Source organism: Pristis pectinata, chromosome 25, assembly GCF_009764475.1.
Source record: "Pristis pectinata isolate sPriPec2 chromosome 25, sPriPec2.1.pri, whole genome shotgun sequence".
Lineage (NCBI taxonomy): Eukaryota > Metazoa > Chordata > Chondrichthyes > Rhinopristiformes > Pristidae > Pristis > Pristis pectinata.
Genome location: NC_067429.1, coordinates 4248568 through 4276026, shown reverse-complemented (window position 1 = coordinate 4276026; position 27459 = coordinate 4248568). Strand labels below are relative to the sequence as shown.

Sequence of the window (27459 nt, the reverse complement as noted above, 5' to 3'; positions counted from 1 at the left end):
ATTTCGGCAGAATTCACCAACCCTCCTGTGAACCAGTGCAAAGGCAAGAAATTACCCAAACTTCAGCAATAAATGGTTGGTTGCACTGTCAACTCAACAAGGCTGGCTCATGCTGGAGCAAGGGGGAGAATTCACACTGATGGTCAAGTGAGTGGTCTTTCAGGGATGAGAATTGAAGGCCATCACCCAGGTAGAAACACATCTATCCCAGCCAGCTTGCGTGATTTATTGACCTGATATTGCTTTCTGTTTACAACTAGTACTGGAAAACAAAACGAGCGAAATTTCACCTAAAAAAAAATTAACATAGAGAAGCACTGGTTTCTCCAGCATGGGTTTCATCCCATCCCACATTCTCAGGAGGATAAATACAACTTCACCCTGCACTCCAAGGAATATCTGAAGGTGGGGTAACACTGCTCAGTAAATGGCTCAAAGGTGGAAACGACTGCAACTGAGAAGTTGGAACCAGCCTATGGACCAGCTCTGCCAGACCAAGAGTGCATCCAGAAACATGAAGGAAACAAAGCTGGCCAAAATGTCCCAGTATTGCTCCAGATCAGCAATACCCTGGGGAAAATGAGTATGGTGCAGTTTTCACTGTTGTACACATCTGCATCACATTCTCCAGATAGCAGTAGGGGCTTAATATTGAAAATTATAATGGTAATGAAACAAAATATGGTCAGACTTTCTCCCTGGCTCCAATCAGATTGTTCCAGTGCAGTACAGAGGGGGTACCATACTGTCTGAGGTGCCATCTTTCAACTGAGATGTTAAACCGAGACACCAGTTTCCCTTTCTGGTGCCTGTAAAAGATTCCATGACGCTACTTTGAAGAAGAAAAGTAATTCGTCTCAGCATCCTGGCTATAGTTCTCTCAACCAATCACTAAAAGCCCAGATTACCTCTCTCATTGCTGCTCAAGGAACAAAGTTGTGAGGAAAGTGAACCTGCATTCCCCAAGTGACTGCAACTTCAAAGTATCTCATTGTCTGCAAAGATTTTTGGGACGTCCTGAGGATATGAAGTGTTGGAAAGGGGTAAGACACTTCTTTCAGCTTTCAGGGCAGTGGGCAGGGATTCTTCTCCAGGACACCTGTTGATGCAGATTCTAACAGCCAGTGGTTAGCCTGCTCTTTCTCACCACCGGGAAGTGCATGGTATCAGTTGACAGGAAGGGAACACAGCAGGTAACACCGCCAACAACTGAAAACCAACCCCAATTCCACTGCTCCACAGCACATACAGTATCATGATACTTTAATCCACAAGCACACACAACATCCAAACTTATATTTTATTATTTATCAAATGGAAACAGCAAACCTTGGACTCTGACAAGTATACTATAAAATCAAGGATTGTGATTACCATCATTTATAAAGTTGTGCCCTTCAGTCTGATGTTCACAGACTGGGTGATAGGGCTGGCATCTCACAGTTTTTTGCTGATGCCTGCCAACTCCATCAGTGAGAGAACATGATTCCTCAGTTCTTCTTCCATCAGACTACAAACTAGCTGCTCTTCTCTAAGTACTCACCATCTGTACAGAGTGCAGTGAAAACCAAACTAGAATCACTACTTTGGGAGGAATGCCATGATCACTGTAGATAGCTACTTATAAGAATTTGGATGAATCAGTGATGAATCATTACAAGCACGTCTCTGCTCTTGGTATAAAGACCAGCTAGGGCATTGCTCACTGTAGGTTTTACAACATCAGCCTGTACATCTTGAGCTGCTAAACCCACTTTACAGTTACTGTGAGACACCAGTTCCTGCAGGTTGGTCAGAGAGAAAACAAGAATTAACAAGTGAAATAAACTTGTGCTGGGATTGGACTGGGATTCAATAATACAGCTTTAGATTCTGATTTAAATGATTCTGTTGGAAAACATGTGAAGGAAATGTACACATAAGTGGGTTAATATATGTACTGGTTCAGTGCTAGTTGGTTTGTATCGCAGGGTCTGGCACTGGTCAGTTAATGCAGATTGAGGAGATGGATGCAGGATGCCAGGCTGTACAGAAATTTAACGAGTCCTCTGCAATTGATGAAATACAATGTCCCAGCACAAACAGCAACACAGAAACATTTTCAGTCTGTCTCTCTCCCTGCAGGCTTTCTCACTTGCTCCACTGTATAGATTCAGCTTTAGGAACCTCGATATTCTTTGCTTCAAACTCTTCCCACGGCTGCAGCTTGGGTCCAGGAATCATAATGGTCTGGTATTTAAAAATAAGACAAGATTATCATTTCCATCAATAAAATTATTATATACCTGGCAAGTTTTCCTGCTTTAAACAAGAACAGGATTCAAAAGTAATTCCATCACCCATTCTACTGAGAGTCAGTGGAATAGTTTAAAGTCACAGGTCTCAGCTTTTAAAGAAATCTCCCACTGTGACTGTAGCATACACGTCTCCCAGTCAGTTGTGGTTTCAAGTGCCAATGCATAGACTAGAGCAGAAAATCTAACCTGACATACTAGCTGAGGGAGACCCCCACCACTGGACATGCTGTATGTCAGATGAGTAAACTATAACCCCATGGTGATTGTAAAAAAAACCCATGGCATTATTTAAAGAGCAGGAGGATCATTCCTGATATCCTGGCTATTAATTATCCATCAATCAACAAACAGATATGTGGTGTCTGTTAATGGGAGCTTGCCACAAATAGGCTGCAGCATTTCCATGTTACAATAGTGAACATACTTCTGATAGACTTCATCAATTATAAAATGCTTTGGAACATTTTATTAGGGACATGAAAGGCACCACTAAAATGCAAGTCTTCCTTGTTCTTCTGCTGTTTCTGTATGTTGCTTTTCTCATATTTTGGCTGAATTACTTCATGATTTAAGAATAATCACTTTGAAATCTACCAACTGGACTGGTTTTGGAAAGATTGGACAGCCTCTATAAATTTGACTCTGGTTGCTTTCTAATCACAGATGTTGCCATTTTGGAATGAATGCCAATCCCTTATGATTGTTCATTATTACTTTGGTTTGGGTGGATTAAACTTCATCACGACTGCTCTGCAACTCAATAAATTAAAAGCTTTTATATAAATTAAAAATAAGGTAATTCCCTCCTACAACTAAAGAGCAATTGAGACATAGACCAGAAATTAGGTTATTCACAGCTCAGTTTCCAAAATCTAGGGCATCCCTCATATTACAAATAGGTTTTTTTGAAAGGCTATATGTGACACAGAAACACTTTGCAGTGTGACCACCAATTCTCTACTGCATTAAAAGCTCATTCTGTAAGGTGGGGCTGGAAGATCAGGGACATTGTAATCAGGGGCATCAAGATCGATTGTAATTAAGTTCCTTTTTTAAAGCCACATTCAATCTGTATTTTTATACTATGGAGACAGGGAGGTGAACGGCCATGGGAAAATATTAACAGGTATAACACCCCACAAAATTACCTTAATGATAGCATCCTTGGGTGGGGCCCAAGCAGGTACAATCTTTCCGTGCATTCTCCATGACCCATAGGGATTGACTAAGTGCCTCTCAAACACCACGTACTCCAAGACATCTTTTGGTAAATCTTCGTTGCCGTACATCAGCCGACCAAATCGGTCATAAATGGCTAAAGTCTAGAAGTCAGAGAGAGTCGTTTATGGTTACTCTGTTTCTACATTTAACAGTCTGCCGATATCAAAGTTGTTCAGTATGGTCAATAATGGGTGAAAACAGATCCTCTCAAAACAGTAACAGGTGAAAAAAGCAAAGGTTGAGCCTTAATCCTATCAGATTTTTATAGATCATATTCTTTTCAGGAATCACACCCTTTTCAAGTAGGAAACACTCATCAGGTCAGGCAGCATCTGTGGAGAAAGACAAAGACCACGTTTCAGGACAATAATCATTCCTGGAGAGGGAAGGAAGTAACATTTCAGGTCAATAGCCTTCTATCTGATGAAAGGTCATCAACCTGAAAATATTAACTGTTTCTCTCTCCACAGGTGCCAGCTGACCTATGGAGTGTTTCCATCATTTTTTAATTTTATCAGATAGTCCCGTTTGTGTGATTTATTGTTCTAATAACATACTGACCATGAGCAGTGATGCTGTGATTGGGTTCATTCAAAATCATTTTGTTTTTCTTTTCCTTACATGCATGAGCCAAGAATCCCTGTAACATGAAATTTAAATTTAGGGAAATACCTTGGGCACAGTGTAGGGGAAATGATACTTGTTACCTATCACTTAAGACAGTTGGATTACCCAAAGACCATTTTCATAACCAGGTTAATCCAGGATGTCCCAAACTACAGCTCTGGAAATGTCACAAAGTAGCCTAGCCCAAATGACACTGTCTTTTTTACCTGTGATAATTTTGTTACTCAATCATAAGCCTTAATAAAACTCAGAGACACAAGCAACTGGAACTTGGAGCAAAAAAAAAATGAGCTGCTGGGGAAGGTCAGTGGGTCAGGCATCATCTGTGGAGGGAAATGGACAGTCGACGTTTTGGATCGAGACCCTTCATCTGGACTGATAGAGTGGAGGGGAAGGGGAGGAGTTGGAAAAGAGCTGGCAAGTGATAGGTGGATCCAGGTCAGGAGGGACTGATGGATCCAAGTGCAAAACCTATCAGATCAATGAAGCTCTCATGAGGGACACATCCATATTCAGAGCACAAGTGGGCTTTGGAGAACCATTTCTCAAACTACAATACTTTACTTCTCTGTATCCCTCGCACTGGGACCTCTTCAACCTGTTTTCACTCCACATGACAGTTGTGCCTTCAGCCACTAAAGCCCTAAACTCTGGAATTCCCTCCCTAGTTGGTTTTCCTCCTCTAAAATACCTTAAAACATATCATGTATTCATTTGTTAATTAGATGCATTTAATGTTGATCTAAAACAAGAGGCTCTTGGCTCCTTCAAAGGGAATCAGTGACCCAGACATTGTCTGCATCATGGTCGCATCTTTTTTTTAAAAAAGACATTTGGAAACTAAGTGTAGAGAAACTATATGGAAGATTTCTTTTGTCACAGTAACAATTCCATTTTCTGAGTACCAATTAGTTACAAAAGGAGGGTCTGTAAACTTCACAGAACTTCATGCAAATTGCTCTTCACGTGGAGAGTAGAAAAGCAGGTACAGACTTTCAACAATCAAAACATTTGTAACAATGGATAACGAGTCCAAAACTTGGGGGGTTGCCAACATAAATAGTCAGTAACTAAATCCAACAAGGAATTCAGGAAAAACTGCTTTACCATGTGAGTGGGTAGAATGGAGTGTTCCCACATGAAATAGTTGAGGCAAATGGCATTGATGCAGTCAAGGGGAAAGTCAGTAAGTGCACGAGATAGGAATACAGAAGGATGTAGCAATAGATGAAATGGATTGGGAAAGCCGTAAATATCCATACAGATCCATTGAACCAAAAAAACATGCTTCTATTCTGTATACATGGAGTGAGTTGCGCGCCCCAATATCACCTTTACGTGGCTTGGTATCGCGCTCTATTTAATAATTCTGTGAAGTACTTTGGAATATTTTGCTACGTGCAAGTTGTTGCTGTTGATGTGACATCAATAATCAGACCTGGAAAACGTCACGGATATCAGAAAAAAACTGCAGATGCTGGAAATCTGAAATAAAAACAGAAAATATTGAAAACATTCAGCGGGTCAGGTAGCATCTGTGGAAAGAGGCTGACCTGAAACATTAGCTCTGTTTCTCTTCCCACAGATGCTGCCTGACCTGCTGAGTGTTTCCAGCATTTTCTGTTTTTATTCTGGAATACATTCTATTTCCTTTGATACCGTCAAAGACATCCAGCTGCAAGTCTCAGAAGAGAAGGTCACCTTTGAGTGCACCAACTCTTTCAAGGAGCAGTCCAGTTCTTAGTTCTTCCCACCTCAAATATTTATCTTTCAGTCTTAAGATCTACCACTGAATCTACATCATCAACCCATCGAACAGAGCAATACAAATCCCAGAACCATCTCAAAGATTTTCATGTCCCATCTATAATCAATTGGTTTAAACTTGGGCTCCTTGTTACTGATCCTTCTGCAACTCAAAAGTTTCTAATCATTTCTCATTATTCTATCTTGACCCAACATGATTTTGAATCCTTTAATGAAATGCCCTTCACTGCTCCATTCCACTGCACACATTAACTCCATCATTTTCAGTAAAGAGGGCTGGCAAAATACCTGCTGGGTGTGGAATCGGACGGTGACCTGACCGTACACGTTCCCCTTGCTGACCATGTCAGGACATCGGATGTGTACAATCTTCGGTGCTTCCAGTGATTGCAGGAACTTCCAGCGAATCGTCTTGAACCTGTTGCCACGTACCATATCCTGATGGAAAGACCAGAGACTCCCATTAGTCTGCTTTCCTAAATAGGAGGGAGGATCAATTTTGTTGGTGTTTAAACATTGTTTTGCATTTTTATAGCACCTTTCATGACCTCAGGACAACCCGAAGTGTTTAATTGCTAATGAAGTACTTTGGAAGTGTAGTCATGGCTAAATGTAGGGAAAGCCTCCAATTTCTCACAGCAAGCTCCCACAAACAGAAGTATGAAAATGACTTGATTATCTAGTCATTTTTAGCACTGTTAGCTGAAGGATGCATTTCAGCCAGATTAACTCCCTTGTTGTCCTTTGAAATGGGATCTTTTACATCCACTAGGAGAGCAGATGAGCCTCAGTTAACTTCACACTTAAAGATGGAACCTCTCAGTGCAGCACTCACTCATTATTGTACTGTAGCAACAGTCTAGATTTTTGTGATCAAGTTTCTTGTGTTTCTGAACCCAAAGTCTTCAGAGGTGAAAGTGCTACCTAGTGAATGAAGACTGACATACGCCTTTAAAATATCTCCCTCCCTGTGAAAGGAGAGAAAGAGCCAATTGCAATATTGTTTTTCTTTAAACTGTTGAGGTAAAGACACAGAAGGAGACACTGTACTTACCGGGTAACATCGCTCTGTTACCAATTTATGAAGCTTTACTTTGTCAAAACTGTTAAAGAAATACAAATTAATAAATTTTGTTTGTGAAACAAATATACCAATTCTCTTTAAATGCATTACAATACACCACAGAATGAACTAATAGAAGCTGAAAGCACAGGATGTCCATAAACTCAATCATGTGATTGCTGGCTTTCCAGAACTATCCAGTTAGTCCCAACCCCCTGCAAGTGTCCTGCATCTCAGCAAATTCTTTCACTTCAAATATTTGGCCCATTTCATTGCCCTTTTCAGCAGATCAAAATAACGCACTACATAAAAAACACTCCCCGCTGGTTCCCTTGTGAATCTCTTTAAATCTGTGTTGGGTTTGATTCCCTTATTTGTGTAAAGTTTATATTTCACTCTTGAAAATTCATGAGTTTAGTAAATCTCCCCTTAACCTCCTCTGTTCTCAATAGAACAATCTTAGCTTTTCTTCCGAGTCCAGCTAAAAGAAGTTACTCATCCCTTAAATTGTAATTCCCTCAGTTGAATAGCCTGTCCGTATACATTCTTAACTGTTAATTCATTTCTTTTGTACAGAAGGTAACAAGAGGTGAAGGAGAATCCGACCTTCAAGAAACCATAATGGAAAGTAGCTCTTAAAAACCTCCCCACGTCAACAAACACGTAGCTAAGGACATTGATCTGTTAAACCTCATGGTTTCGCTGCTGGTTTCATGGATAAATACATAATCTGCTATTGGGATTCACTGTTCATTAATTCCATTGTACAGAAATGGACAAATATTATCATTGGAGGATAGGGCTGGAATATCTCCCTCAGTTGGACAGCCTGTGTCTATACATTTTCAATGGTTACACAACAGTAGTCACTGGCGTCGCGTCTGTTTATCCAAACATAGCTGTGTTTCTACACAACAGGAATAAAAAGTACTGTGATTAATGTAGAAAAAACTAGTCGACACACACAGCAGGGAGCAGCGCCAGCTAAGTGACCATGACCAGACCATTTTTAAGTGTTGGTTGAGGTAGAAAGGTAGGCAAGGATACTGGGGGAGAAAATCCCTGTGTTTGCTTCAAAACTGTACCATGATGTCTATTTAATCCAAATAGAAGAGAAGGCCAGCGTTGAAAAACAGTCCCTCATCAATGTAGCGCTCCCCCACATAAAAACAGGCAGAGACCACCAGCCTGTACTTTAATTCCAGTTTCTGTCTACAGACATTCTCAGTAGTTAATTTATTTCTTTTGTACAGAAGGTAACAAGAGGTGAAGGAGAATCCAACCTTCAAGAAACCATAAGTGAAAGTAGTTCTTGAAAACCTCCCCACAATAGCAATGGCAGTCACCAAAGGTGCAGTGTTGAAAATCGAGGGAAGTACAAAATGCCAGGACTGGAAGAACACATTGACCTCAGGTAGTAGGGCGAGAGGAGATTCAAGTGATGGTCACGGGTAGATTCCCTTGTCCCAATGCAGCAAGAAAACGCAGGACCGTGATTTTACATTTTCATTTGAAAAGCTCGCAGAAACGTTACTTACTCCACAAGGCACTGATGTGCATTTATGTAAATGTCTTGGGCCTTTGAGGCAAAGTCCTTTGTGCTGAATTCACTATCGTATTCCTTCACCTTCCGGATTCTGTTAAAAGAAGGACCATTAGTAGCCATTGATGAAGAGTGAGCTTCCTCTTGGCCAAGGATGAAGAAGTTGAAGAAAAAAGAGAAATTCCAGTAAACTCATCAGTTGCAGCTCATATTGGCTCAGCTTCACCCACGATGTTTGCCAACCTTCACACGCCATTAGCCCTCCAGCCCCACCTCCAAGAGACTACTTTTCCTATTAGAGTCTAAACAATGAACGTTATTAGGCTACTTAACCATGGGCACCACAGCCTCGCCTGCTTCTGGACTCAGCCAATTTCGACAATTTCACACAGTGGCCACTATTGAACGGTCCCCTAGGACGATAAGATGGACTCTTAACCTCAGTCTACCTTGTTGTGACCTTGCACCTTATTGTCCACCTGCACTGCACTTTCTCTGTAACTGTAACACTTTATTCTGTGGTCTGTTATTGTTTTCCCTTGTGCTACTTCAATGCACTGTTGTAATGATCTGTATGGATGGCATGCAAAATAACGTTTTTCACTGTACCTCGGTACGTGAGACAACAATAAACCAATTTACCAAATGAGAATTTCAGCCGTCATCCTTCCTTCTGAGTTTGGGGATGTGTGGGAAAACTGGAGTTACTTCATCTGACATCCAGGGTGAAATCAACACCCTCAGCATATCAGGAGTTGAACCTGACATCCACCTGGCTCAATAATGCATCACAAATTGTGCTAACGTCTATTCAAATTTTTGCAGTTTTGTATTAATTGTGTCTTAATTGATGGCAATTTCACCTGAGTTTGTAGGTTGTGATTTCAATTCACCTCCTCCAGAGACTTGAACGTGAAAAGCTATGGTGGGGCACTGAGGGGGTGGGGCACTGCCAAAGGAGCCACCCTCTGGTTAAAATGGTAAACTGATGCTTTGTCTGATCACTCAGTTGGATGGAAAAGATTGAGTTCCCTAGACAATAATTTTCCCTCATTCAAAATCATTAACTGTTTATCCAGTTATTATTACATTGTTGTTTGTGGGAGCTTGCTGTGCACAAGCCAACTGTTGCAGTTCCTACTTTTTAATGACAAATACCTTATTTGCTGTGAAGTGCTTTCTGATTACCTTAATGGGATCTGAATGGTGTCTTTCTCTTATATAAGATCATTATTAGTCACATGTACATCGAAACACACAGTGAAATGTATCTTTTTTGTGTAGAGTGTTCTGGGGGCCAGCCCGCAAGTGTCGGCACGGTTCTGGCGCCAACACAGCATGCCCACAACTTCCTAACCCGTACTCTTTGGAATGTGGGAGGAAACCAAAGCACCCGGAGGAAACCCACACAGACACGGGAAGAATGTACAAACTGCTTACAGACAGCAGCCGGAATTGAACCCAGGTTGCTGGCGCTGTAATAGCGTTACGCTAACCGAAATGCATGTCTGCTGTTCTGGTGACTGGACAATCAACTAGATAATGGCCCCAGAGTATGTCGTTTCTTTTGTATTTACTAGTTAGTACAATGGCTCAGATGAAGCAGACCTCCAATAATCAACGCAAGATAGCTCCACACCAACTTCATGTCCCCATCAGTGCAGTATTTTTATTTGCCTTTAAGTAACTTCAGATTCAGTTTGTGAAATTAGCACAAATTATTTCTGAAACTGGGACATATCCCCCTGGAGTGAGTTCTCCTAAACTTATTTCTGGTTAACTTTAACAGCTGAACATAGACCACTTTATCTCAGTCTTCCTGGCCCAAGTCCAATGGTAAAGCAATATCACTGCTCTTAAAGATAAACTCGCATGTGTTGCTTTGTTCACCTTGATGCATCGATAAGTGGATCAATTTTGTCCCAAGGTCACACTCCGCCATGTATCTACTTAAGTGACATCGGCTCAGGAATATAGCTTGGCAAGAACACTCCTCTGTACTTCTCCAAAGACCCAAACCAACTTTTACAACCATCTGAGAAGGGACAAAGATTCCATTTAATTACTAAGGGCAGGGAACCTCCCACAGGGCAGCCTTCCCTCAATACTGCCCCTCTGATGGTGCACTGTCCCCAAGAGTGGAACCTGTGCACAACTCTCAGTTCCAGAGTCACAGAGTCATACAGCAGAGGAACAGGCCCTTTGGCCCACTGAGGCCATGCCGACCATCACTAATCCTAAATTAATCCTATTTAGTAAAATTCTCCCCATATTCTAATCAACTCCTGCCAAGATTCTACCACTAACCTATACACTAGGGGCAAATTACAGTGGCCAATTAACTTACATTTCACACTTTTGAATGTGGGAGGAAACTGGAGTATCCAGGGGCATCCCACACAGTCACAGGGAGAATGCGCAAACGCCACACAGACAGCAACTGAGGTCAGAATTGAACCTGGGTCTCTGGAACTGTGAGGTAGTGACACTACTAGCTGCATCACTGAGCAAATTCTCCTTGAACAGCAGTCACTTTAGCCAGATCGAAGAGAAAGCTACGAGAACTTTTTGTGTGACACAAGTAACAGTCGTTGTTTCAAATCTACCTCGGGCCCTCTCCCTCAACTCTCTCTCAGGTACACTGATAACCACATTAGTGCCACTTCCTGCACTCATACAGAACCTGGAACTTTCATTACTGTAGCTGCTAGTTTCCACCCTACTCTCATCTTCATAGGTTCGTCTCTTTCTGGATCTCTCCATCTCAGGGAACAGGCCTGCGTCAAACATCCATTACAAGACCCCCACAGTTATCTCAACCATACTTCCTCCTACTCCATTCCTTAAGGATTTCATTCCATTCTCTCAGTTCTTCTATCTGCACATATTTCCTTTGATGACAAGGCCTTCTATATAGGTGCCTCCCAAGATATCTTCCTTCTTCTTGAACAGTGGCTTCCCATCTACAATAGATGACAGAGCCCTTGACTGCATCTTATCTATTTCCCACAACTCTACTCTCATCCCTTCTTCTCCTGGACACAGCAAGGAGAGAGGTCTCCTGGTCACACTTCACCCCACCAGCCTCTACATTCAAAGGATCATCCTTTGCAATTTGTCTGTTTCAAAGAGATTCCACCCCCAGACACATCTTCCCTTCCCCTCCCAGCAATTCAAATGGACTGTTTCCTTTGCAACTCCATGTTTACTCTTCTATCTGGATCAACTGCATCCCTTCTGTGGCACTTTTCCTGCAACCAAAGGAGCTGTAACACCCTCTTCTCTTCCCACCAGGGACCCTTCCTAGCATTGATTCACTTGTACTACTTTCAAGCTATACTGCATTTGGTGTTTACAATATGATCTCCTCTGCATTGGAGAAACCAAATGCAGATCGGTTGACAACTTTGTGAAGCACCTGGGCTCAGTCCACAGGCGTGACTCCAGCTCCCTGTTGCCTGTCACTTTAATTCTCATCCCACTCTGATCAATCGGCCTTTGGCCTCCTGCCCTGTAATAACGAGGCTCAATGTAAACCCGAGGAACAGCACCTTATCTGCTGTTTGGCACATTGCAGCCTTCTGGACTCAATACTGAATTCTACAACTCTAGGTAACTCACTTTCTCTGTCTATATCAGAGCTGGCCACTTCTGCTGCAAGTCATTCCTCTATGATATTGATTCAGTTCACAGTCTTACCCACTGGGCGTGTTCTAGAGACCTGTATTTGGCAACTTTTATGCTCCTTTGTTTCTATTATCACTAAAACGGCCTTCAACTATAGCTTTCACTCTTCTTCACTCACTGTACCACTAACCTACGTCGAATGACCTCTGGAACTTATCCCATGGTAACTCTAACCTCATCCTATCAGAGATATTCCCTTTATCCTATCCACCCCATCATCCCTGCCACTTAAAACAACTAGTTTTCTACCTTTCTCAGTTCAGTGGTCAACCAGAAATGCTAACTCATTGTCTTTCCACAGATGCTTCCTGACCTGCTGAGTGTTTCCAGCATTTTCTGTTTTTATTTCAGATTTCCACCATCTGCAGGTGTTTTTTTTTGTCCATGACATTCTGAGTCACCATAAACCATTGAGTGATCCAAGGTACCTGCAGTTTATAAATGCCCTTTTTTATTGTGAAATGCTACTTACGACATTAACATACACTACCAGGATTCCCAGCAGTTACCTCAACATTCAGTACATATGACTAAACTAGCAACTGGTGATAATGAAGAACTGAACCAGGTTCACAAATCACAGTCAGGTCCCTGACTGACTCAACTTTTGCAATAAGTGGGACTCAAGCCCAAGAAAGCAGAGCAATGCAAAGCTATCCACTAATTCATTACATGGAAGGGGCGAGAAACCCCAAGAGCAACTTACGCAAGCTGCGAGGCTGCACTTTGCTTGGCCTGCTCCATGCGTTGTTTCAGACCTGCCTTCGTTAGAGTGGACATGCGAGCATCACCCTCCGGTGGAACATACGGATCAAATATCCCAGCTGCAGGGAAAGAGGTAGCAACATGGTCAATGGACACAAGACAAGCCCGTCCCACTGAAGGAAGGATGGAGCATCGATTTCCACCACCCAACCCACCTCCCCAAATATACATCCTGTACTCAATCTTCCTGCAGCCATAAAGTGCCAACAAGGAAAAGTAATTTCTTTGTGACCTCAACAGCTGACCAAAACCGGTCCAGAAGGTCACAGTCAAGTTTATTGTCACATGCACAAGTACATGTGTGCACAGGTGCAATGAAAAACTTACTTGCAGCAGCATCACAGGCACATAGCATCAGATACACAACATTCACAACTAAAACATAAATTAAACAAAATTATACAAGGATGAACACAATTAGGAAATCAAACAAAGTCCATTGTAGTGCAAAGTGGTCATAGTGTTGCTATACTGAGGTAGTGATTAGGGTTGTGCAGTTGGTTCAAGAACTGAATGGTTGAAGGGAAGTAGCTGTTCTTGAACCTGGTGGTGTGGGGCTTCAGGCTTCTGTACCCCCGATGGCAGCTGTAAGAAGATGGCGTGGCCTGGATGGTGGGGATCTGTGATGATAGATGTTTCCTTCTTGAGGCAGCGCCTCCTGTAGATACTCCTGATGGTGGGGAGGGATGTGCCCGTGATGTATTGGACAGAGTCCACTCCTCCTTGCAGCTTCTTACATTCTTGCATTCAAATTGTCGTACCAAACCACGATGTAACTAGGGCAAAGTGGCCAAAGAGTTTCCTGGAAGGACACTTTGATGTGATCTCAGCAACAGACAGGAACCAGCTCGACAACTTCTTGAAGATAACAGAGTCACCAACCACTCCCCAGCCAGGACCTCATTGAACAATATAATTAATTTGTTCATTTATTCCTCAATGAAATAATAATAAATCACAATCATAATAAATCATAATAAAATGCTTTCATATTAAAAAGGTATTTTATAATTAGATAATAAGCTGAATTTCCTGCTTCGTGGTTGAACCAGTCTACAATATCTGCTGGAAGGTGTGTCAGTTGACCATCGGTCATTGCAGCAGTCTGATCCTCACCTCAACCAACCATGGGACACGTGTGCTTCTGGCAGTGGCCACTAGATGCAGAGAGGGACCCCAGCAGATTTTAACGCTCCACCCCTGAGCAAGGACTTACTGCAGGCTAGATAAGGCTTTAGATTTCCAGTGTACCCAGATTTTCCCAAAATCTCCAAGAATTGAACATTAACCTCCAGGACACTGCTGCAAGCAAGAAAAAGCTGAAGAAAAAGTTTTCTTGGAACACTTATTAATTATAAAAATATGGACAATGTTGGACATAAAAACCGTTTTAATAACAGTCACCATTAACCCAAATGTGTAACCTAGCAGCTGCCTGCCTGTCCGTTTCCAATTGGCTGGAAGAGGACAGGAGGGAGGAGAATTCTTTGTGTAGTGAGCGGTGACGGTCCAGAATACAAACAGGGAAGCCGAGTCAACAGAAACTTTTAAAAAAGGAATTGAACGTAAAGAAATACAGACTTGCACTTATACATCACTATTCACAACCTCAAAACCAACAAATGTAGCTACTGCTGTAAAGTAAGAAATGTGCTGCCAATTTGTGCACACCAAGCTCCCACATTGACAATGACCAAATAAATTGTTTGTTTTCCTTTTTAGTGATATTGGTTGAGGGATAAATATTGATAAGGTAAGATCTTTATTAGCCACATGTACATCAAAACACATAGTGAAATGCATTTTTTGCATAGAGTGTTCTGGGGGCAGCCCGCAAGTGTCGCCACGCTTCTGGCGCCAACATAGCATGCCCATAACTTCCTAACCCGTACGTCTTGGAATGTGGGAGGAAACTGGAGCACCCAGTTAGATTACCACGATAACTCTCGCACTTTGAAACAGTGCTGTAGTGTTTCTTACGTTTATCCTAAATTATCTTATCTGAATGATGACAGCTCCCTCGGTGTTGCACCCTTCAACACTCCTGTTAACCTGTATTTATGTGTCTCTGTAGCTGCAGATATGAGCTCTCATTTCAAATCACAACAGCCAAGGTCACACATAAAAATTAGCCATAGTGTGGGATGTTGAAGAGTGACAGGAGTGCTTTATGGGTCAAAGTATAATAGACGGAAGGGAGTAGGAAAAAGGAGGAAAATGGCATTTTTGTTTGAATTAAAAAGTAACGATGCTTAGATAGGGAACAAAAATCAGGCGATCATTGCAACCAAATTATTAACAACTCTTAGCACACAATTTGGTCTTCTTCCATAACTCATGCATTGTAAGCCTGTGTTGCCAGTGACAGATCATCCATACCTGTACACGATATGTTGATGGGCCGCTCAATGTACTGCTGCCGAATCACCAGCCCTGCAGCTCGTGCTAGTTTCTCCTGATCAGCAGAGCTGTCCTGTTTACGTGGTGGAACGTAATGCCTCTTCTTTGTTCGTACGGGAATGATGGTTGCAGAGGCACACAGCTTAACAGGGCTAAGCAATGCTTCCAAACCAAGGCAAACCTGTCAGGTAAACACAGATATTCTATGCATTAAACCTGAAATTATCTCTGTGAACATGTATGAAACATTGGCAGTTTACAAATCCTCAGTCTACCTTTACAGCCTAGTCCAATCTTAAGCTACACAATGCATTTTCAGTCTGCTCCACCCTGTGAACCCTCTTTCTGTGCCTTCTTTGGTACAAGGGTTGTCAACAGACCTGATCTATAGAAAGTTCTTTCGAAATCCTTCCATGTTTAAAGCACTCTTCTAAATCTGCCCATTAGTCCCAGCTACAACCATTTCAAATCTTGCTGAGCATCTGATTTCCCTTAACACAAGTTGCAAATTATGAAAACAAGTTATTGATCTAGGAGCAATTTAATGTGAGGAGTCAAATGGGACACCTGCTAGATAAGCAAATGGAGAAATTTAAAATAGAGGGATATGTGGGGGGGAGGGGTTAGATAGTCTTAGGCAAGGTTTAAAGGTCGGCACAACATTGTGAGCCGAAGGGCCTGTATTATGCTATACTGTTCTATGATTCTATTATCTTACAATGCTTTACAGTCAGCCACATAAAAACTAACATCTACATTCCACCTTAAGCCAGTATCTGTAGTTGTGAAGTTGGTTTTCTCACAGGCACTGATGCTGTTCATTTCCATCCTTCTGTCAATTTATGTGAACACACTGCACCACCTGTATTTCTCCCCTCCTCCTCCCTAATCCACCCCACCCAAGCCCCACTGACCCCACAGTCATTGTTGGTTCAAGTTAATTTGTTGGCATCATATTAAAAAAACCCACACCTAGCTTCTGCTTAATACCAAAGCCACTGTGTTATAATTCCATTTAGAATTGCTGCTCCCCAAATTCTTTAACCCTCTTTCCCTCAGGAGCCATGTCTTAGACCAAGCTCAGGAACCCCACTAATTTCCCACTTCCTGACGAAGTCCACTCTCTTTACACAAATATTTTAAATACTCTACCGAAGTCTTTGTACAAAAATGCAAATCACTCAATTGCCTTTATGCATTCTAAAACAAATGTGGTGGAGAGAAAAATGAATCATCCATCAGTCTAGAAAGAATCCTGTCTCGAGGACAAGTGCAGAAACTGTGTAAATATCTGGGATGAGTTGTGATGCCCCACACAGTGGAATAGCCTCTGTCAGAGGTTGGACTGTGATGGCTCATGTAGTTGATCAGCCCACCACCATTCGCTGCCGAGTGACCTCAGCCCGTCCATCTGCTGCCTACGTCCTCCCTCCCAGGACACACACCCTCCCGGACCCCTAGCGGCACCCACCCCCCGTCCCGCCGGTTCCCATCCCCAACCCCACCCCCAACTGCTGGCCGCTCCTCCCGGGGCACCCATGGACCTACAGCCTCCCCACCTGCCGGCCCCCCCCCCTCACCTGCCTGCCTGCCGGCCGACCCCCAACCCTCCCCCCTCACCAGCCTGCCGCCCCCCCGACCCCCCCTCACCAGCCTGCCGCCCCCCCGACCCACCAGCCTGCCGCCGACCCCCCCCCCCTCACCTGCCGGCCGCCCCCCCCGACCCCCCCTCACCTGCCTGCGGCTCCCCCGACCCCCCCCTCACCTGCCGCCGCCCCCCCAACCCCCCAACCCCCCCTCACCAGCCTGCCGGCCGCCCCCCCCGACCCCCCCCCTCACCTGCCGCCCCCCGATCCCCCCTCACCTGCCGCCCCCCGACCCCCCCCTCACCAGCCTGCCGCCGACCCCCCCCTCACCTGCCGCCGCCCCCCCGACCCCCCAACCCCCCCTCACCAGCCTGCCGGCCGCCCCCCCCTCACCTGCCGCCCCCCGACCCCCCCCCTCACCTGCCGCCCCCCGACCCCCCCCCCTCACCTGCCGGCCGCCGACCCCCCCCCTCACCTGCCGCCGCCCCCCAACCCCCCCTCACCAGCCTGCCGGCCGCCGCCCCCCCCCCTCACCTGCCGCCTGCCGGCCGCCGCCCCCCCCCCCTCACCTGCCGCCCCCCGACCCCCGACCCCCCCCTCACCTGCCGCCTGCCGCCCCCCGACCCCCGACCCCCCCCTCACCTGCCGCCCCCCGACCCCCCCCCCCTCACCAGCCGGCCGCCGCCGCCCCCCCGACCCAGCGGCCTCTCCACCGCCACCAGCAGCCGGCCCATAGACGCCGCCATCTTCCCCGCCGCACGGCCTGCCGGGAAGCAGGAGGTCCGGCACCGGCGGGAGGACCGAGCGGCGGCGGCACCGAGCGCCCTCTCTGGTGAGAGCGCAGCATCACAGCTGTACCGCAGGAATGAGGCCGTTCGGCCCCACCCCTTGATCTGCAGGTGCTGGAATCTGGAGCAACACACAAAGCGCTGGAGGAACCCGGCGACGGGGCAGCAGCTATTGGAGGGAAATGGATGGTCAACGTTTCGAGTCGAGACCCTTCATCTGGACTGGCCTTCATCTGACGCTCCATAGATGCTGCACATCCCTCCCCACCATCAGTGGTATCTACAGGAGGAGCTGCCTCAAGAAGGCAACATCCATCATCAAAGATCCCCACCATCCGGGCCGTGCCATCTTCTCACAGCTACCATCGGGCAGGAGGTACAGAAGCCTGAAGTCCCACACCACCAGGTTCAGGAACAGCTACTTCCCTTCACCTATTGGGTCCTTGAACCAACCTGCACAACCCTAATCGCTACCTCAGTAAAGCAACACCATGGAAACTTTGAACAGAAATAGTTTTTTTTGTTCTAGTTGTGTTATTTCTTTTAAAAATTGTGTATAATTTATGTTTCATTTATGTTTTTTCTTGTGAATGCTGCTTATCTGATGCTATGTGCCTGTGATGCTGCTGCAAGTAAGTTTTTCATTGCAGACATGTACTTGTGCATACTGGATATCAATAAACTCGACTTTGACTTTGCTTATCCAGCTTCTCCTTAAGTTTGTCTCTGTTTTGACCTCACAGCTCCCAGTGGGAACATCTTCCTCATTCTCACCATTCTGGGAAAACAGGTTTCTCCTGATTTCACGTTTGGATTTATTAGTGTCTTGTAATTATGGTCCCCTGCTTTGGACTCTCTTCACTCCCCCTCTCCCTCAGTCATCTCTCCCTTCTTTCCACTCCCCTTCACCCCCCCCCCCCCCCCCACCATCGCACCATGGAAACATCCTCTCTACCCAATCAAATCCTTCTTTCATTTGATATTCATTCAAGAGATGTGGGCTTTTCAGGATGAGCCAGCATTTAATTGCCCATTCATACTTGCCCTTAAGAAAGTGGTGGTGAGCTGCTTTCTTGAACCAACATAGAACATCGAACAGTACAGCACAGGAACAGGCCTTTCAGCCCACCATGTTGTGTCGAATTAATTAAGCTGGTAATTAAACACCCAACTAAATGAATCCCTTCTGCCAACATAATGTCCATATCCCTTCATTCTCTGCACATCCATAAACACCTCTAACATATTTGCCCCCACCACCACCCCTGGTAGCACATTCCAGGCACCCACCACCCCTGGTGTAAAAAACTTGCTCCTCACATCTCCTTTGAACTTACGCCCTCTCACCTTAAATGCATGGCCTCTAGTACAGACATTTCGACTCTGGGAAAAAGATACCGGCTGTCTATCTCCATCTATGCCTCACGTAATCTTACAGACTTCTATCAGGTCTCCCCTCAGCCTCCGCCGCTCCAGAGAAAACAACACAAGTTTGTCCAACTTATCCTTATAGCACAGGCCCTCTAACCCAGGGACCATCCTGGTGAACTTCTTCTGCACCCTCTCCAAAGCCTCCACATCCTTCTTATAATGGGGCAACCAGAATTGAATGCAATACTCCAGATACGGCCAAATCAAAGTTTTATAAAACTGCAACATAACTTCCTGACTCTTGAACTCAGTGTCTCGATTAATAAAGGCAAGCATGCCGTACGCCTCCTTTACCACACTATCAACCTGTGCAGCCACTTTCATGGAGCTATTGACTTGGACCCCAAGATTCCTCTGTACATCAACACTGTTAAGGGTCCTGCCATAAACTGTGTACTGTCCCTTTACATTTAATCTCCCAAAGTGCAACACTTCACACTTGGCCGGATTAAACTCCATCTGCCATTTCTCCGCCCATATCTGGACCTGATCAATATCTCACTGTATTTTTTGGCAATCTTCTACACTATTCACAACACCACCAATCTTTGTATCATCTGCGAATTTACTAACCCACCCATCCACGTTTTCATCCAAGTCATTTATATCCATCACAAACAGCAGAGGTCCCAGTGTGGATCCCTGCAGAACACCACTGGTCACGGACCTCCAGCCGGAATAAGTCCCATCGACCACTACCCTCTGTCTTCTTTGGGCAAACCAATTTTGAATCCAAACCACCAAATCACTGTGGATCCCATGCATCTTAATCTCCTGGATGAGCCTCCCATGAGGGACCTTGTCAAACGCCTTACTAAAATCCACGTAGACAACATCCACAGCTCTACCTTCATCAATAACCTTCGTCACCTCCTCAAAAAACTCAATCAACTTAGTGAGATGTGACTTGCCTAACAGAAAGCCTTGCTGACTGTCCCTAATTTGGTCATGGATTTCCAAATGCTCATAAATCGTATCCCTAAGAATCCTCTCCAATTGCTTCCCTACCACTGACGTGAGACTCACTGGTCTAGAATTTCCAGGATTATCCCTATTTCCCTTCTTGAATAACAGAACAACATTAGCTACTCGCCAGTCTCTGGGACTTTACCTGTGGCTAGAGAAGACACGAAGAGCTTGGTCAAGGCCCCAGCAACCTCATCTTTTGCTTCTTTCAATAACCTGGGGTATATGCCATCAGGTCCTGGAGACTTATCCACCTTAATGTTCTTCAAGAGACCCAACAATACCTCATATTACCTCTTTTAGATAAGCATATGAAGGAATTTAAAATAGAGGGATATGTGGGAGGAAGGGGTTAGATAGTCTTAGGCGTGGTTTAAAGGTCAGCACAACATGGTGGGCTGAAGGGCCTGTATTGTGCTGTATTGTTCTATGGTTCTATGGTTTCTTTATCTCAACATGCTCTAGCATACGGGCACGCTCCACACTGATCTCACTGTCCTCCACGTCCTTCTCCTTGGTAAATACCGATGCAAGGTACTCATAACTGTGCCCTAATTGGCAATCTTCTACACTATCCACAAGTGCTGTAACTTTCTATGTTGTTTTATGTAACAGAATTTTGTGATGTACCTTATTAGAGATGCAGATATGCTTCAGGTTCCCCATTATCTACCCTGCCAACTACAAGATCAAAATGGAATATAGGAACACTGATAGTAAATATGATGAGGACGATTTGCTCACATGAAGACTAAGTGCCAACACACACTGGTTGGGACAAATGTTGTGATACTTGTGTCTAATATTGTTTTATGTGTGCCTTGGCTCAGGAGTGAAATTAAAATATTAATACTCCTGATCGAGAGCCACCGGATTCTGACAGGACAGACCTGAGTCTGAATGAGTCCCAACAAAAGATCCATTCGTGAACCATTAATCAGCAAAAAAAAAAAGACACATCAGGCAAATGATTATCATCTGTGCTCCAATCCCAATAACCCTATGATTCGACCAACAGCAACTTGTAGATTCAGATGAGCTTATATGATTCCAGAGCCTTTAGTTGCCATTTCAATCTAAGCGTAACACTTTACAGCGCCAGCGACCCGGGTTCAATTCCGGCCGCTGTCTGTGAGGAGTTTGTACGTTCTCCCTGTGTCTGTGTGGGTTTCCTCCGGGTGCTCTGGTTTCCTCCCACATTCCAAAGACCTATGGGTTAGGAAGTTGTGGGCATGCTATGTTGGCGCCGGAAGCGTGGCGACATTTGCGGGCTGTCCCCAGAACACTCTACGCAAAAGGTGCATTTCACTGTGTGTTTCGATGTACATGTGACTAATAAAGATATCTTATCTTATCTCTTGGTGTCCGTAGACAGGGACATAAAGTGAGGAGAGCACCAGTCTGAGACTGCGACACTCTTCCCCACTGTGATGTGAGACTGAAGCCATTATCCAGCATCAAGGCAACGATTAGTTCAGGGTGCGTTTGCATCTTAAAATAACAAGGAGTTGCAGTTACACAGTACTTTTAATATGTTGAAATGTCTTCTGGTATTTGCAGGATGTCATAAGAAATATTTTTTAAACCAAGCTTTAGTAAGTGATAATTAGATGGGGAGAGAATCCATGTCAGGGAGGTAGGTTTTACAGGAGGAGAGGTGGGGGTACTGAGGGAGGAAATTCCAGAGCTTAAGGTCCAGGCCACCAGAAGTGCTGTTGCTTATGGTGGGTGGTAATTGGGTGCATGCAGATGACTAGAAATGGAGGATCCCAAAGATCCCAAAGGGTTGGATGAGGCTGACAAGTCTGAGATCCGTGAGGCCACAGAAATCTTGAAGGATTTGAATTGTAAAATTGAGGTGCTGGTGGACTGAGTCAGTGTAGATCTGTGAGCACAGGGAGATGGTTAAACGAGACAAGAGGGAAGTTACCTGCAGCACAGACTTGGATGCTCACGTTAATGAAACATGGAGAGTGTAGGGTGAAGCGCAGGCCTGAAGAGAAAAGGTGTCAGGGGAGAACACTAAAGGAAAGCTCCTCTTATTCCTGGCTTTCTATAATCTCAGCTTTGTGATTTGGTTTAGTTTTGTCAGTCATAAACATTGTAAACCAAAATAATAACAGGAATGATGACACAGTGCATTACAGAAAAAAGGCACACGAGTGCTCTCTATGTTGGACTATAGAGTCTGCAGCACCCTTGAGTCCTGTTTGGTATGTGATATCAAATATTTCCCAGCGATAATTTTGCGATGATTTAATGATCTTAAATCTCTAAAATTAATATAACTTAAAAACATACCAGAGCTAGCACATCTCTCTTTGAGTGCAATGCACTTTGCAGAGCTTTCACCTCATACTGAGCTAAGATAATAGACATTGCTTGCAGTTATGTGTCCTCTTGACAAAATGAGAGGGGGCCAACTTCCAAAGATTTATTGTCAGTGTCAGTAGAAACAGCCTGTTAATCTTCACTGAAATTTTTATAATTCAAACCCCATTTAGTGGACTGAAAGTGTTACTTCACTAAGGCAATAAATCAGACCGAAACTGCAAAAACAAATTCCAAAGTCAGTTTCCAGTTTCAACATTTAAGCAGTTATTACATGTGTAGATGGGAAAGAGTGATTGCAGTTTACCTTAAATTAATCTGGAGATATTGCTCTTTCCAGAGACACTCAGGTCAAGATTCATCCAAAAGGATTGTGAGCTTAGAATTAAAGGAAACAATTTGTTTTCATGAGTTCCTGCTTGAACTGAAAGCAAGAAATCTGAGGAGTCCTGAACAATATTTCTCAGGAAATATTGCCTAAAACCAGATTACCTGAGGACAGACTTGGATTTTGAAATTGTCTTTCATGATCTCTGGATATCTTAATCACAGTTACAACCACTTTATGAACTATTTTATGAACCAAAGTCATTGCTGTGATGCAGGAAATGCATCAGTCAATTTGAACATGGCAAGCTCCCAAGCAACATAATGTAATAATCTGTTTTTCAGTGATATTGGTTCGGAGATAAATACTGATCTGGGCACTCTGTACTGCTTACATGAACCTGCGAGAGTAGTCGATGAAAGCAGTAACCTCAGATGAAAGCAGTGACAGTGCGACAGTGCAGTGCTTCTACACTGGAGGACCTTGTTGTTGCTTCTGAGCTTAGCTGTGTACAAATTGGAGCCCATGTTCACTACATTAAAACAGAGGCCACAGCTCTGAAAGTGCCTCTCTACAGTGCACTCTGGGAGGTCCTGAAGTGTGATACAAATGAAGTCTTTTCTTCTTCTTTCCTGCACTAAGGCAGCTTTGATTTGTCTCTGCCCAGTTTGATCCAAATTAGATCCTTTGTTTTAACTTTCAACCAGTGATGCACTGGAAAATATCCTCTCCTAAGAAAGTTACTTCACACTGTGCTTACAGGTCCATGGATAGGAAAGGTTTAGAGGGATATGGGCTCAACATGGGCAAATGGGACTGGTTTAGATGGACACCCTTGGTCAGCATGGACGAGTTGGGCTGAAGGGCCTGTTTCCGTGCTGTATGACTCTATGACTCTGTGACTGAGATTATCAATTATCGGTAATTTGGTGTGATTCTGGCTGCAGTGAAACTGCCAGTCAAAGAACAGTGCCAATATTCCTTGACTGATAGGAATGGAGACCAGAGTTATACAAATCATCTCCATCCATTGGAGAGGAATTGAGGCCACATCTGCCACTCACTGTGGTCATGATTGTTCTAGCTGACTGCAAGAACACCTCAAAAACCATGACATCGACTGCAGTGCATCCACACCACACATGGACCCTTTCCAAACTGGCAAGGATTCCTTACAACACCAAAGTGTCCAATTAGTATTTATGGTTGCAGACAACACTGATGTTATCTTGAACTGGGTACCAATCCCATCAGAGATGGAACTGTGGGCACTCATATTACCCTGCACTGGATACCCAGTTATGGGGAGTTATGGGGAACTTCCGAATCCCTGAAAGGGAAGCTTGTTTCTCAGAGGCAGAAAAGTCCCAGTATATCAGGTTAAATTGGTGACGGCTCCCTCGCTGAGATATTACTGCCTGCATACCTGGGGAATGAGGGCAAATTGAAGACCCTTCTTGAACAGATTTATAGAAAGGTAGAACGATCCAGCACAGAAGGCGGCCGCAGAGTCACGAGAGACAGCAGATGCTGGAATCTGGTGCAAATACAAACTGCTGGAGGAGCTCGGTGGGTCGAGCAGCATCTGTGTGGGCAGAGGGATGGTTGATGTTTCAGGTCGACACCCTGCATCAGGACTCAGAAGTCAGCCATTCTGCCCTCACCACTCTGCGGGCTCTTGGTGGAGCGTCCCAGTCGCCAGCTCTTCCCCCAGAACCGTGTCATTTCAAGCACTGATCCAAGTCTCATTGGAATGTGGCAGGGGGAGTTTTAACAGCAGATCACCCTCCCCCAACATGTTATATTGGACTCATGGAGTTTAATCTTAGATGGAGAGTTTGGACAAACTTGGATTGTTTTCTCTGGAGTGTTGGAGGCTGATGGAACGATACAACATTATGAGAGGTATACTGTAGATGGAAAAGTCAAATACTAGAGGGCATAGCTTTAAGGCAAGAGGGGGGAAGTTTAAAGGAAATTTACGAGGTGGGTGCCTGGAACATGCTGTCAGGAAGAAGCAGATATGGTAGCAACGTTTAAGAGGCATTTAGACATGCACATGGACGGGCAGGGAACGGAGCGATGTGTAGGCAGGTGTGCAGCTTAAATTGGCATCATGGTCAGCACAAATATAGTGGGCCGAAGGGCCCGTTCCTGTGCTGTACTGTTCTGTGTTCTCTTAGAGAACACTCAACATGGACTATTCACTGATGTTACCTCTTCAGTTTACTAAGAATTCAAAGTACCCATAAATCTAATGTTTCCTGCAATTGTCATGAAATTGCTATCTCTGTCGACACTTCTCGCTGCCTCGGTAAAGCAGCCAGCATAATCAAAGACCCCTCCCACCCCGGACATTCCCTCTTCTCCGCCCCCCCCTCCCATCGGGCAGAAGATACAAAAGCCTGAAAGCACATACCACCAGGCTCAAGGACAGCTTCTATCCTGCTGTTATGAGACTATTGAACGGTTCCCTAGTACGATAAGATGGACTCTTGACCTCACAATCCACCTCGTTATGATGAGAGAAACGAAGGACCACAGATATTGGAATCTGGATGAAAAACGGATTGACGCTGGAGGAACTCGGCAGGCCAGGCAGCATCCATGGAGAAAAGCAGGCGGTCAACGTTTTGGGTCAGGACTGAAGGTAGGAAAAGGGGAAGCCCAATATATAGGAGGGAAAAGCAGAGCAGTGATAGGTGGACAAAAGAGGGGAGGCCAAACAGCATGAACATTGAATTCTTCCACTTTCATTAATCCCCACACCTCTTCCCCCCACCACACCCCCCACCATGCCTCTTTCCTTTCCCAGCCTCTCTCTCTTTTTTCTACCCTCCCCTTTTTTCTCTCCTTACCCTTGACCCATCCCCTGGTGGATCTGCTGTCCCCTCCTCCCCCCTCCAACACCTGCCTATCACTATCTCTTACCTGCATCTACCTACCACCACCTTGTACCCACCCCGCCTCCCCTCTTTTGTCCACCTATCACTGCTCTGCTTTTCCCTCCTATATATTGGGCTTCCCCTTTTCCTATCTTCAGTCTCGAAGGAGGGTCCTGATCCAAAAAGTTGACTGCCTGCTTTTCTCTACGGATGCTGCCTGGCCTACTGAGTTCCTCCAGCATCATCGTGTTTTTTTTACCTCCTTATGACCTTGCACCTTATTGTCTGCCTGCACTGCACTTTCTCTGTAGCTGTAACAATTTATTCTGCATTCTGCATTGTTTTACCTTGTACTACCTCAATGCACTGTGTAATGAATTGATCTGTACAAACGGTATGCAAGACAAGGCAGTGTGGAGAATCAGAGGGATCTTGGGGTCTGACTCCATAGGACGCTCAAAGCGGCTGCGCAGGTTGACTCTGTGGTTAAGAAGGCATATGGTTTATTGTCCTTCGTCAATCGGGGAATTGAATTTAGGAGGCAAGAGGTAATGTTGCAGCTGTATAGGACCTTGGTCAGACCCCACTTGGGGTACTGTGCTCAGTTCTGGTCGCCTCGCTTCAAGAAGGATGTGGAAGCCGTAGAAAGGGTGCAGAGGAGATTTACAAGGATGCTGCCTGGGATGCGGAGCATGCCTTATGAAAGCAGGTTGAGTGAACTCAGCCTTTTCTCCTTGGAGCAACGGAGGATGAGGGGGGACCTGATAGAGGTGTATAAGATGATGAGAGGTATTGATCATGTGGATAGTCAGAGGCTTTTCCCCAGGGCTGAAATGGTTGCCACAAGAGGACACAGGTTTAAGGTGCTGGGGAGCAGGTATAGGAGAGATGTCAGGGCTAAGTTTTTTACTCAGAGAGTGGTGAGTGTGTGGAATGGGCTGCCGGCAACGGTGGTGGAGGCGGATACAATGGGGTCTTTTAAGAAACTTTTGGATAAGTACATGGAGCTTAGAAAAATAGCGGGCTATGGGTAAGCCTAGTAATTTCTAAAGCAGGGACATGTTGGGCACAGCTTTGTGGGCCGAAGGGCCTGAATTGTGCTGTAGGTTTTCTATGTTTCTATGTTCTATGACAAGTTTTTCACTGTACCTCGGTACAAGTGACAATAATAAACCAACCTACTAATTCCAATTCCCAAAGTTTACACGCCGTTAACGACCTGCAGGAAGGAGCTCCCCGGGCACGGCTCCCCCCCCCCCCCACCCCCCCATACACGGCGCAGGCGACTGCGGACTGGGCGTGGGACAGAGTGTTGGAGGTGGGATCCGGATAGCGGGTGCTGGAGCCGGGCAGGAGCAGAGATCTCCGCCGGGGAACAGAGCACCGGTACCTCCAGCGAGACAGAGGGAGCAAAACTGAGGGATCTCCACGGTCAGAGTGATCCGCCGGTGATCTCCAGGAACTTGCCCGCTGGGAGAGAGATCTGCCGCACAGGGAGAGGGTGAGTTGGCGGAGATGGAGAGACCGGGATCGGTTCTGACCCACTCCAGTGCGGCACTGGACACCCACTGCGTGCGGCGGTGAGCATCTCAGGACGGGACCCTGCGCCGGAACAGGGACTGCCGCAGAGTCCATCAACAACTTAACTGATTGTGGAACGTAACCATGGTCTCCGCCTGACCGTGTGTGTGTCTGAGTGTGAGTGTGAGTGTGTGTATCTGTGTGTGTGTGTGTCTGAGTGTGAGTGTCTGTGTATGTGTGTGTGTGTGTTTCT

At 45.0% G+C, this 27459-nt stretch overlaps 1 protein-coding gene across 1 annotated transcript; it reads right to left on the bottom strand.

Annotated features, from left to right (window-relative positions):
* Nucleotides 1-1286: 1286 nt before the first annotated feature.
* On the bottom strand, nucleotides 1287-17778 carry mrpl45 (mitochondrial ribosomal protein L45). Its single transcript, XM_052038683.1, has 8 exons — nucleotides 17628-17778; nucleotides 15350-15551; nucleotides 12912-13029; nucleotides 8514-8612; nucleotides 6967-7015; nucleotides 6201-6350; nucleotides 3446-3619; nucleotides 1287-2229 (listed from the first exon to the last, which is right to left on the bottom strand). The coding sequence occupies exons 1-8, from the start codon at nucleotides 17700-17702 to the stop codon at nucleotides 2131-2133; spliced, it is 966 nt and encodes a 321-aa protein (XP_051894643.1). The 5' UTR covers nucleotides 17703-17778; the 3' UTR covers nucleotides 1287-2130.
* Between the last annotated feature and the right edge of the window lie 9681 nt (nucleotides 17779-27459).